The 13748-nt window shown below is 36.9% G+C and overlaps 1 protein-coding gene across 1 annotated transcript in view; it reads left to right on the top strand.

Moving 5' to 3' along the window:
* The window catches only part of LOC133529248 (jmjC domain-containing histone demethylation protein 1), a 52857-nt gene that overhangs the window by 20210 nt on the left and 18899 nt on the right, over positions 1-13748 (top strand). Inside the window, exons 3-7 of the mRNA XM_061866937.1 lie at positions 4437-4548; positions 11284-11448; positions 12273-12408; positions 12835-12962; positions 13249-13398. Of these exons, the coding sequence (XP_061722921.1) occupies positions 4437-4548; positions 11284-11448; positions 12273-12408; positions 12835-12962; positions 13249-13398 (691 nt within the window). The remainder of the gene's footprint in view (positions 1-4436; positions 4549-11283; positions 11449-12272; positions 12409-12834; positions 12963-13248; positions 13399-13748) is intronic.

The raw sequence follows: 13748 nt of genomic DNA, 5'->3' as shown, positions 1-13748 counted from the left end.
ATATTTATGTCGTTTAAAGATTACCGTGTTTATGAAAATGTTTACTTTCGTCCATGGATAATTTTAGACAGGACTGATATGTAGGTATATACACATATCGATCAGTAAAATTACGTAAAAATGATGTTTGGGTTGACATGGACAGCGACTAGTAAACAAAGTGAAAATTAAATATCACTTGCCGCGCCCCCTTGTTTGTTGGGGAGAGATGACTAGACTAGGAACGTATATGTAATTGTAGTTAACAAAAAAACTTTTATTTGACCCGTTGAGTGTGTTATTTGCCACGTATACCTAAACGACCTAAAGTAATTTGCATGGATTTGGAAAGAGCGCCGTCCTCCCTTTTATTGCTGTTCCTGTAAATTATTTACAATTATACTTTGTTCAATGTAAGCGTAGTAACCAATTTCATGATTTTGACTGCCGTGCCGTTGTAACCACCGTAACGTAGCACCATAAAACGGTTGACGTAAACAACACGCGCTAGCTACAGGTACGTTTCTCATTTACTGTAATGGTTGTAACAGCGGGATTTACATACGTGGCTTTATAAATAAATGTTCATTACAATGTCCGCGAGGGTTTTAAAAAAATGTTTTGTTTACTTACGGTTAGTTAGTTGGGGTTTGCAAATGAAAATTTAACACCAAACATTTGGTTATGAAAGTTTATTTGTGGTAAACATGCCTTATTAGCGTTAACTGTAAATGTAATTTCTAAGTTAGGTTTTTATCTTGACTCGTTTGTGTGTTGATGTATAAATATGTAATAGATTTAGATTAATTCACCTTATCTAAACATATACAATAAACATACTTGCGTTTACCTTTAGTTTTTCATTGGCAGGTGGTTTATATGTATTAGTTTCTACATTCAATTTCTTACTTTGTTTCAATAACCGTAGGTAATGTCTATTATATTTCTATTCACCGAGCATTTGACGGCGCGTTTTAATATTGACTTTATTTGTTGGATTAAAATTATTTGTCAACACAAAGGAGCTTTGAATTTCTTGTCTGTACTTGACTAAGTGCAAATGGGAGAATCAACTTTTTAGAGTCACTCGTTGCCATGGTTACGATTAGTTGTCCAGGGGACAAAAGTTCATTGAAATACTGATTTTATGGTACTTAAATGTATTAAACTTGCGTTTTTGTGGTCGTTATAACCAATGTCCATAATGGGCCCCCTACTAAGCATTAATAGAACGGCATACAACGTCTCTTCAAACAAACTGTGCCACTGTTGTCCCTTGGACAACGGGACAGGATAACAAAACAAAAAAAGTTGATTCACCCACATGTATTTGCACATTTTGCACCGATCGCTCGACTCTGGAACAACTTATATGGCGATTCGGTGACTGACTAATAGTAGTTGATGTATAGTTACTGTGTTTACACCGGATATTAATTAACATTATATTTACGCCGCGGTGTGAAATAGTTCGCCTTTGCCCGTCTAGTACGCTTATTGCCATCTAGCTATATTATATCAGGTTGCCTGTCACCTGCGCGCGTGGAATTCTCGATGCGTACTCCATATACATCATTCTCACTGACAGCTGAATATTTGTGAACCTTAATGCAAAGATATACGATCTATTAGTGGTCAGTTAAGTGTGTTGTTTCATCCACAGTTGAAGTCTAGCAATCGACGTAATTACCACGTAATTAGTAATGACAATAGTGACATCTGTCGTCCTGTAAAAAGTAAAAAGTAGGGAACTAACCGGTTAAAGTTAAATATGGTACCATTATGATAGTTATGATATTTCATAACAGTATTTTATATATAGTAAAATACTATAACGCTCGAGCACGTCAAGATTTTAAAACTATATGATAAATCAAGATAAACTTCATTCATATAGGTATACGATTGTGGAATGTAAGTTTAGGAAATATCGTATACGTACTTTATTTGCCAATAAAAACACAACTTTATTTATCTTGACTGAAAATGCTGTTTACGTTCTTTGCAACTTACAGTTCGAATATTTTTACACACTGAATCGTTTGAAATGAGAATGTATGTAGCATGCAGGGATGCCGTCTTTAAAAAAAATACCTGCGTCAGACTAATGTTAACTTGACTAATGTACATGTAATGTTTTCTGATCATCACATAAACATTACATATGTAAACATGTGTGAGAAATGGCCAGTAACATAATAATGCCACAGGGAAATAAGCGCCCTGAAAATATAGGCAAAGTTTACCGCGGCAGAAGGTCACGCGGTCTGATTCTGAGTGACGCCGCAACTAGACGAGTACGATTTCGTTAGTAGCTTTGCAGTTTCGCGGTAGGTCTTCTGAATAGGGATTTAGTTGTTGATTTGGAGAACCTAACGTTTGCCCTGTGTGGCGTATGTCGATATTTTTGTTGTTCTACTAACGTATATCTTAAATTAGTTTTTAATTACAAGCTTTTTATTAACTTGCAATGCACCTATGTATGTACGGTTTAAATCTTGCAAGTTAAATTTGACCCGGTTTCCGATGAAGCTGAAAATTTGCATACATATGTAAGTCGGGTGACAATGCAATATTATGGTACCATCGAGCTGATCTGATAATGGCGACAGGAGGTGGCCATAGAAACTCTGTGTTAAAACAACGCAATCTAATTGTGTTTGGGGTTTTTAGAATCGGCTCGATGAGTATTAGTTGCCTGTGGAAAGGTAAGTACAGTCAGCGATAAAACCTTATACCAAATTTGATTTTTTTTGCCAAAAATTTATTATAAATTGCAGGGGATTTGGAACTTATTATATTAGGACTTAGGTTGTTGACGGTTTGAGAAAATACAGACAGTTCCATTATACAAATCGGAAAAAATACTTCAAAGAATATAAATGTTACACAAATAGACCTAGGCCCAAACTAAGCAAAACTTGTACTATGGGTTCAATACACAAACAAATGCGCTTACCGGGATTTGAACCCAGGGCCCCAGCACCGTCGGCTAGGCAGGGTCACTACGGACTTGGCCAGGCCGGATTATGGTTAGGTAACAATGTACGCTACGGATTGCTACGTCGTAGCCCGTAGATCTTCTCCGTAGGTAATTAACTTGAGGTTGCTACACGGTTCATGAGTGACTGAATTTAAAATTTCATAACATTAAAATTAGTTCAATGCTCATGATCCGAAGAAGGTAACAGTTTATACATAATTACAATACAATAATTATATACTTTTTAAAAACCTCAGTGAAAGAAAAACTCGGTCTACCACCACTTTCACCACGTTCCAAGCCTGTTTTTACCTACGTTTGTTTGAGGATACGTGCGCGAATTTATGTGCATTTGGTTAGATTAGAAAGTTTCCGTCAAGCGGCAGCTTATGAATCAATTTAATTCAAGTGCAGTTAGCTGCGATATGATTTGACCTTATTTTGTGTTTCCTGTGCTGGTTATAAACAAAAGTCATAAATTTCATTCGTCATTTTATGCGCTCTTCCCCACATGCCGGTGCGAAACCTAGGCCAAATAGGAAGCCGTGCCGATTTCGTTCCGACCCCGCACCCATATGAGCAACGTTAACGAGCTCTGAGGGCCTACCGCCAAAATAGAACATTCGAAAATCGTTATCTACCTCTATCGCTCTTGCATATTCGAGGGATAAAGAGCCAGACAACGATTTTTGATGTTGGCGGTCGGTATACCCGGTATTAGGCCCTTCGTGGCCGTTAACCCCTAACCCGCGCGAGACTAGAACGCACCCGACCACGTTAACGGGGTACGAGGTATCATCGTGGATCTGCGTAGTACAGTGTGTAATTAGATATTCTCTTTTTTATTAAAAAAAAAAATCTATTAGAATTGCATGACGGCTAGCTTTTTTTTTATCACTAGTTACTTTATCATGTAAATATTATACTTACGGAGTCTGCTGACATATAATATTTACACGACAGTTGGTTTATTGAAGCAATTTTACCTTTTATTACCTATTATTCAAACAAATATCACATCAATGCATTTTAAAAACACGAGTATGAAAAATAATGATAATAAAACATTAAGATACACATTACGTACGTTTGTTATGTGTATAGTATTTATAGAGCTACCGCCTAAGTTTTACCGGTGTAGCAAACAAATTTCCTCAAAACAAACAATTTTTCCAAGTTACCTTTCTCAACGTCCACTAAACGTGGATTTCTGGGACGCTATGTTGAAAACCATTTTTCGTACAATACATATTTGTTTTGTATAGTGTTTTCAGAACCACCGCTTAAACCCCGTATTCATAAAATATCATCTGTATTATGACAAACGATTAATATTTGATTGACGCTTGTATCGCGTTTAAGAATAACGCCATTAGTCTCGACGATATACCAAGCTAACTTCCGCAATCATTCCCCACGTCCACTCCCATCGGACGCTAGCGACGCTCTGTGTTGACGCTTCGCATTGTTTCAGGGTGCCGACGAGCAACTTCACCGTGAACGATGTGCGCATGTGCGTTGGCTCGCGCCGCCTGCTCGACGTCATGGACGTCAACACGCAAAAAAACATCGAGATGACTATGAAGGTATTACATGTACATACTTACTATAGGTCTCTTATGGTTGGTAAGGAGTTGTGCAGTTTATCATAGAAGGTAGTTGAGTTTAGGGTCTAAATCTGAACTTGTTATCAACCGCGTCAGTTCTCGGTTAAACGATAGTCCTATGATACCGGCGACAAGAAACGAATTAAATATTTTAGGACAATCTTAAACAAGTCGACCTATTACTACTAAACGTACAGCAGCTTGAATTAGAAAAAAATAATAGATTATACTTAGCATATTTATGTAAAAATATGGGTAACGGTTATTTCAGAGTATAAAGAAAATATACGTTAATTTATAACGTAAAAGTGGTAATCTTATTAAGTAAACTGCTGCGTACGTCAATTTGCTTTGGATACGAAATTACTCCAAATTCAATGTTACGTAAGGGTTAAATTTGTTTGTATGATTCAAGCTTTTACGCTCTTTTACCAACATCAACATCATGTTTTCTTCGAAGCTTGAAATCTGAATTCATATTCAGGCTTCAAGCTATGAAGAAAATACGGTACTTATATAAAAAGTTTCCGTTCTATAGAAGTCCTTTTTATTCAAAGGCTTTAATTTTAAACGCAGAAATATCGAGTTTATTGCGTACTTTCTTTTGAAATGAAGGTTAAATTAATTTTCCTTACGTAACCTATAGACTGTTTATTAAATTAATGAATAGGTTTGCATTTTAAGAGAAAATAACACTCATTATAAATAATACTCGTGTACAAAGTTTCCGTTCTAGAATGATCGTATTAATTTCGTCATTCGAACATTAAAACTCCATAAGTCATAATATCCGACCCCGAGATTATCGGCTATTCAGCTTCCAATCGCCGTGACGATGAAATCTAGATTTAGACGATTGGATTGATGACAATGCATTATTACCTACGGGCAAAAACTCCAGCTAAAACTCTACATTTCCTGTTTCTTTGTTAGACATGCTATGTTCCATAATATTAAGTACAAAAGCTAATATTATACTCGTAGGTCAATAAATCTTGGAGCGTCTAGATTTAACCTCGCTTCGAGATTGCTTTTTAGCGATAAGACCTGTATTTCGTTTTCTGTGTATTTCTTTTACATTATGGTGCACAATAAATAATATTTTCACCATACCAACTGGTAAAGCTCAATTGTTCAAAAACTAATGAGAAACTTGCATTTTATCCACATGTGGGACAAAGTAATCAGATGCAAATGACTTTTAAAATATGATTTTGTATGATATTTTTTATTACGTTCATTTGAATATGATTTGGGTTCGATTTTGTCGGTTTTTCATACTGAGTATTTTCCTCATGTTGGCGTGGTGAACATTTTTGTGTTTTACTCGGAGCCAAAGTTTGTTTAACCCTCGTGCCTTGTAGCCCTCGCAACGCTAAAGATTCCACTTCTCGAACCACTCGCTATTTGGAATGTTTTGTTTGCTCGGGTATCAATATTAGCACGAGCAGTTAAACAACAACTTTGCCCCCTTGTAAGACAAATAACTATTACTTTTTTTTTTTATCTTTATTTAACGAGCTTAGTCTAAAAGACGATGCCGCTCAGTAGTACACATCGAGAAGTGTTCTTACACTAAAACATTTAAAACCTAAACAGATCATTATTTTCGTCTTGGATGCCCACCATCACCATACTGAACAGAGCTCTAGCCTCCCTTGATTGAGGGAAAGCTAAAATCCCGTTACAGCCGTCCAACTCCTTAATATTAATGCCTTGGAGCAAAAGATCATTCCTTCTGTCCTCGTTCCGAACACACTCCATCATGATATGATATGATAGACATCTTCTAATTTACCACACTCTGAACATTCCGGTGACTGGACTTTTCTCATTAAAAATGCAAATTTATTGAGTGGTATGTGCCCGGAGCGAAGTCTGAAAGCAGTTACAAGTTGAGATCTACATAGGTCACTACTATCATACCACGGGGTTTTCCATGGCTCGGGTTGAATGGTTTTATACCATATTCCCCTTTCCACCGACCTTTGATCAAAATGCTCTTTCCATAATATATGACAGTTTGTCTTCAATAAATGTATGTACTCTGTGAAGTATGGTTGAACTGTTATAGGCACTCCATCAGATGATGCTTCTTTAGCTAGATTGTCCACTATCTCATTTCCTGAGATGCCTATGTGTGATGGTATCCACTGAAGGACCACAAGTTTTGATTTATCACGTAGTTTAAATATAGCGTCAATAATAGCATATGCTGTTGGACTTCCTCTAACATCAACTGCACATTTTAGTAAATGCTGGAGAGAGCTTCGAGAGTCAGTGAAAATCACAAATCTTTCATGTTCTACTGATTCTATATAGCCAATGGCCTCTAACTATTACTTATACACTTAAACAAGGCGGTATTTATTAGATTATCTTTTATTAGCTCTGATTGTTCAAGAAGTGTTGTTAGAAGAAGATAATTGTGAATGAAACCTGCATCTTTGCCTCAAACGATTCTGAAAAATGTTGAAAAACTCATTTGACAGAGGATAAATCAAGGACACGTCGAGTTTCAGCTGAAATTACACGTCACGACCCCAATTTACTCGTATTGTGTACTAAAGTATGATGTCTGAGCCAGGGAGCCAAAGGAGGCAATGAAATTTCCCGTTGAGGAAAGTAACAATAACCTTGTTTAGAAGATTACCTACTAACATAATACCTATTATACAAGTTCACACCATGTCACGACCAGTTTAAAAGTAATAAGTAACACAGAAAATGCGTATTACCACCAAATATAATTATGTTAAATACGTATTACATAACGGCACCGATTCGCGTGGATAAAATGTATACATAAACAATACATTCATATATTATTCATCAGTGCCACTTGGAGAACGGATTTATTGGGGAAAACAAGAGCAAGGCTGAGATGGTTCTTTCAAAGCCTCATCAATTCTGTTGAGCTGATATATAATAAAAATAACTATAAATTAAATGGAACGCCTCTAGCGATATTTAGAACTGGCGACTCTGGGACATCAAACTAACTAGCAATTTCGCCGCGATTCGATGAACTTCGGTAGCACAGTTAGTGGACAAATACGAAACAAAGAAAAATCTGCTAATAAACTAAAGACATTTCGAAAAGAGATACTCGAAATCGAACATTTTAATATTTTGTATGAAAATTTTTTAATACGAGTTTGAACTACTGGACAGTGCACACATTAAATAGTATGAACAAAGATTTTTAGGATAGTTAAAAATATCAGCGATTGTGAAAAGCTATAAGATGATTTAAACAACTTAGTCAGCTACTGTGAAATAAATAATTTGTTTCTTAACTTAGATAAATGCAATGTTATCACCTTCTCAAAAAAGAAAAATGTAATTAATTATTCTTACAACTTATCGGGTAAAACCTTAAATAGAGTAACCGAAATTAGAGATCTTGGTGTGATTATGGATAGCAAACTTACTTTTATCCCACATATTGATAAAATGCTGACAAAATCATATAAACAGTTAGGATTCATAATGCGTGTTGGGAAACCATTTAAAAGCCGCTTGACATATAAAATTCTCTACAATAGTTTTGTGCGTAGTCACCTTGAATTTTCTTGCTCAGTGTGGAAACCTTTTTACAAAGTACACATCGACAGAATTGAGCGACTTCAAAAAATATTAAATCACTGTGCTTTAGGACTGGACTAGCTTATACTGCTGACTATACCGATACCTGTAAACGTTTAAATATTCAAACTCTTAGTGACCGTCGAGATTCCACTGATTCCGTTTTGCTTTTTAAGATTTTCCATTCACAATTAGAAGCCCCTATTCTTTTACATAAAATCTGTTTTAGAGTTTCGCGAAGACGTGAGCGCTGTTGTCGTAAAAGAAACTTATTTTTTATTCCATTCAGCAGGACTGGTTACGGTGGGAATGTATTTATCAAACGCGCATGTAAACTTTTTAATGAGAATCAAAAACTTAATGATTTAGACATTTTTAACTGTTCACTAACACAACTTAAGAATGCATTTAAATATTGATTATAACTGGAATTTGTTATTTGCTTAAATTTAATGTACTACGAGACTACGATGTATACGTAACTTATTTTCTACAGACGTATCAAATCACAGATTTACATATTTCAAGTATTTGTTATTATAAAATACAGATTACGCCACGGACCTGTTTATATTTTATTTCTACATATGAAACTATAGGTCTATTTTTTGTCTATAAGTTTTGATCAAAAATTGTGTATTACTGTTTGTTTCTAAATAATAAAAAAAAAATGAAACGCTCATTTGTATATAGTAAATAAACAGAGTTACATTAATTTATCTCACGAAAAGTGATGACCATACATCGCACTTGAGGAGGCATTTTGCGAGCATGTCAGTTTGTAACGTTTGAAAAGAAATCAATACATTTTCGAGTTGTAGAATAAGGTATTTGTAACCTGGTATTAAATCATATCACAATCAGTCTGATTAAAAATAAAATTTTGAAATATGTTTTTACAGTATTTTTATTTCCTAAAACTTACCTGGCAACTTGTCCAGTAACTTAATGTGACAGCTACTCCATATAAAAAATAACTAGCATAGGGAACTGATTCGACGCGAGAGATACAACAAATTAAAATCATGCGTCATTATGATTAAATACCAGGTTATAAATACTAAGTACGAGTACTTAGAAACCTTTTCTGACAACTCGAAAAATTAATTTATTTGCAGACGTTACTAACAGACGTGCTCGCAAAATGCCTCTGACACGCTGAATTTGTCAGTTTTCTAAAAAAACTTATGCATTTGACATTGTTCGTAATCGTGAATTTTGTGACAGCCAAAACCTCTCGTTAAAGGTACACAATTAAAGTTATTACGAGAAACAACAACGTTCGCTAACGAAAATTGAGCGCTTGATGGACTTATTCCATTGTTGAAGCTTTGATGGAAACTGGTGTGTCTTGCTAGCACATCCATAATATCCCGTGATTCCCGTGTTGTACTTAACGGTTTCTTTTATTCTTTATTAAGAATTCTTTATTGTTGGAGAGGCACTGTGTACGGTACATTGTGGTGTGATTTTATACTAAGCATATTCATTAAATTATCGGAAATTTATAAGAGGCTCCCTAGCGCCAATGACCTTCGATCTGAATCCCTTAGTTTTCTAATGTTTTTTGTAGCTTATCATACTAACAGCAACTGCTTTGCTGGCCTGCAGGATTGCGCGATGCACAGAAAGTTATAATTTCTCTTTTTAAAGCCTTCTGCGTATCTTTCTACTCATGCAGTCTGTGGGTCAATTATACGCAGAGAGCGCACAGCGATCTTCGCGTCCAATACAATAACGCGTTCCGGGTGCTGATGGGGCTGCCGCGACACTGTAGCGCGTCTGGCATGTTTGCCGAAGCCAGGACAGACGGCTTTGCGGCCGTCATGAGGAAAAAGTGTGCCACGCTCATGTCCCGTCTGCGCGGCAGTCCCAATCGCATCTTGAGCGTGTTTGCTAACCGCTGGGACAACCTTATGTTAGCCCGGTGGACGTCCATGCATGTTGTCAAACACTGCTGACCGTATGTTGTGCTTATTATGTTTATTTATTTATTTTGTAAAATATAGTATCCCATATTTGCTTCAAAGTTCATTGTCTTCGAGATATTTGGCATCAAAGTTGAACAATTTTAGGCCAAAAAACTGGTTTTCTGGCCATAACTTTTATGTTAATGGGGTTGGCAACTGTCAATGGTTTGCATAGATGGCGCCATCATAGCTTGCCCCTGTCTCTAGTTTTGTTCTATGAGATTTGGCTTAAAGTACTGGAATCCAGGTTACAAAATTCCAAAAAAAAAAAACAAGAATTTGATACAACTCTAGGGATTGACAGGGCAAGCTATGATGGCGCCATCTGTTTAATACTTCGACCGGCCAACCACATTAGCTTAAAATTAAAATCTCTGACCGGTTTTTAGAGACATCAAAAACGAACCCAAATGTGTAGATTTCGTATATGTAAAATCCTTCACAGCTATCGAGTAACGAAAAAAGTGTTATAGACAAAATGTTATAAAAAAATATATAAATAAAAAAGTGTTAATTTCTTCCAAAATCCGGCAGACCAGAATGGAGATAAAAGATTGAAGAACCGATAGCCGTTTGTCTTAGAATTCTATCTATAGTGCAAATGTAGGAGTAACGACTCAAAACTTGTCAAAAATCGACGAAAACCGCGGGGAGCCCCTGAAGTAGACAGTTTTAATGTACCTAGTTATTAATTTAGATTGTGATTTAATTATTTACCAAGTTAATTGCAAACGTACTCCGTGCCTGGTGAGAAGTGGGTATAAGCGTCCTTATGCTTGCAACTCTAAAATTGTCTGATAAGCCTGACCAATTGGTAGCCAAAATAAACTCGAAACCAGACAGGGAAATAATAATGACAATACTTTTGAACCTAATACTTAGCTCTCGGACTTCTAATCTCTTCCAATCGTTTAATTGTGTTACGATAATATTAGACATAATATTTTGACTCCTTACTCAGCCGCTCGAAATTTGAGCAGGTCAAAATCGTGTGCAGATATTTTGAACACTTTCTCCTAGGCCCATTTATTCGAGGGAAGCCAGTGCTGTTAAACTGGTTTAACTTGTCAGATATTCAGACGTACTCTGAGTAACTACAGTTGAAACAGTACATAATGTCAGATTTTATTTTGCTTAAAGTAACATATTTTTCCAGGACTGGCAGCGTTATTATGACGACCCCAACAAGGAGCGTCTCCTGAACGTGATCTCGCTCGAGTTCTCGCACACGCGGCTCGAGAACTACGTGCAGGCGCCGAGAATTGTGCGGCTCATCGACTGGGTAGAGGTTGTCTGGCCTCGTCATCTTAAGGATCAGCAGGTACACATCAAATTTGGTTCGAGATTATGCTAAAATAGCGGTAAGGATAGGTTTAGCGGTAGCGGATTATGGGCAGTCATGAACTATCGAGGATTGAGGATGCAAGCGCGATAATCCTTAAGATGTAAGGAGAGAGCGTGAATCTATATCTTGCTTGTCACCGCTCAGATGGAGATTGTGCGGCACGGGGACGGCCAGAACTGGGTTTCGAGATTTCGGAGAATTCTCGCACATTCAAGAATTCCGTACCGGCGTCGAGAATCGTTGGCCTGACCGATCATAATAAGTCGAAAACCATCAGCATAACCATGGTGCGATCGCTTTTAGTTATAAGCACATAAAACAGGCGTAGTTTTAAAATAACAGATCCCAAAATACTAAATATTATCATTGACCGAGATTATTTATTTTACTTATATGAGCCAGAGTGTCCAACTGCTGGGCAAAGGCCTCCCTCCCCCCTTTCCACGTATCCCAGTCTTGACCTGTTCTCCACCAGTTCCTGTCGAAGGCGTTAAGGCGAGGACCGAGATAAGGTTCATTATTTGTTTAACAATTGCTTGCTTGTAAAATCTATTGTCCTATATCGTTAGTGACCGCAACCACCGTCAGTCAGTCCAACATTATCGAGGTTTTACGACAACCACATTATTTGTCGATAAAATTTCAAATTAATGAATAGGTAATGCTATTTATTTGCCAGTATTAGCTTAATATTCAACTCGTTTTCAAAGTTATTACGCCATGTATTTAAGCTAGTATACAAAAGTTATCAGTTTTAAATATTCGACCTCAAACGAACCTCTTTTCTTCTCTTTTTTCAGACTGAGTCAACAAACGCTCTGGACGACATGATGTATCCGAAGGTGCAGAAATACTGCCTCATGTCAGTTAAAGGCTGCTACACAGACTTCCACATCGACTTTGGAGGCACCTCCGTGTGGTATCACATTTTGAGGGGTAAGACATTATGATACATTTTCTTTGAAAGTGCGTACAGACCTGGCAATTGCGCGAGCGAGGCATTTGGGAATCACTGGCTTGATTTGATTATATGTATATGTCAGACAGTGTCGTTCGCAAACAGGTGCATTAGCGGCAGTGCGGCTCGTTGGATAAATCTGAATGCACCTTAACATTTAAAGCACATTATGCACAAATAAAAGTGTATTTATTGCAAGTTACTTTCAGAAAGATATTTTATTCTAGGATCGTCTGTGAATGTTTAGATTACCTACTAGGATGATGATTGATTTGTCTTTAATTGTGTACATACAACAAAAATTACAGTGTTCATATTTATATTAGAGAATCAATTTGGAAGATGTTTGTCACTTACATGGTTTTTATATTAATTTGCTTATAAACATAATTTATTATTTTCAGGTGCTAAGGTGTTTTGGCTGATCCCGCCCACTGAGAAGAATCTGCAGCTGTACGAGAAGTGGGTGCTGTCTGGCAAGCAGTCAGATGTGTTCTTCGGAGACACGGTCGAAAAATGTATCCGAGTCCACGTAAGTTCCCATTTATAAAAAAAAAAACATTGCACTAATACGACGAAACATATGACGAACGCAGTTACTGGGAACAAAGTAAGGAGAGCTATAACACTTTTTAAGGTATACTACTTCAAATTTACGGTTCTCGGATTTCTCCTTTTTTCATGGTTTTAGGTCAACGGGTGTCAATTGGGATTAGAATAATTAAAACCGATTTTTGCACAGCTGCAAAAGATTGTGGAGATTGTGGAAAAGGGATCCTTATAAAGCATACAACCATGAAAACCACACCATGTTTCAGCTGCAAGCGGGCCATACATTCTTCATCCCGACTGGATGGATTCACGCCGTGTACACGCCGAGCGACTCGCTGGTGTTCGGCGGCAACTTCCTACACCAGTTCGGCATTGAGAAGCAGCTCAAGATCGCGCAAGTTGAGGACGTTACAAAGGTAACCATACTATGCTTACCATTATTCTATTTGGCAAGTAATCCATTCTAGTGATGTATGTGTGCGAGCGATTCGTGGTTCTTATTTCTTTATAGGCAAGTTATATTGATAACAATCGGCAATGGACAATTTATACATTCACCTTTTTTACATTCGGGATTTGCGTCAGTACGTATATTTCTTGTGAGAGAAAAGAATCAATCCGTTAGTCGTGCCAGTTAGATGGCTGAGTATGTGGCAAGATTTGAGGCGCGCTCGCCTGTTTGTTTTTTCTGTAGTCCTCGAATAGTTCTAAAGGACTTTCAACGGCCCGTTTAGTACATTTCGAAATTATTTAGTGTTTCTAAAGT

This window comes from Cydia pomonella, chromosome 20 (genome assembly GCF_033807575.1).
Source record: "Cydia pomonella isolate Wapato2018A chromosome 20, ilCydPomo1, whole genome shotgun sequence".
NCBI lineage: Eukaryota > Metazoa > Arthropoda > Insecta > Lepidoptera > Tortricidae > Cydia > Cydia pomonella.
This window is presented reverse-complemented; position numbering and strand designations above follow the sequence as displayed.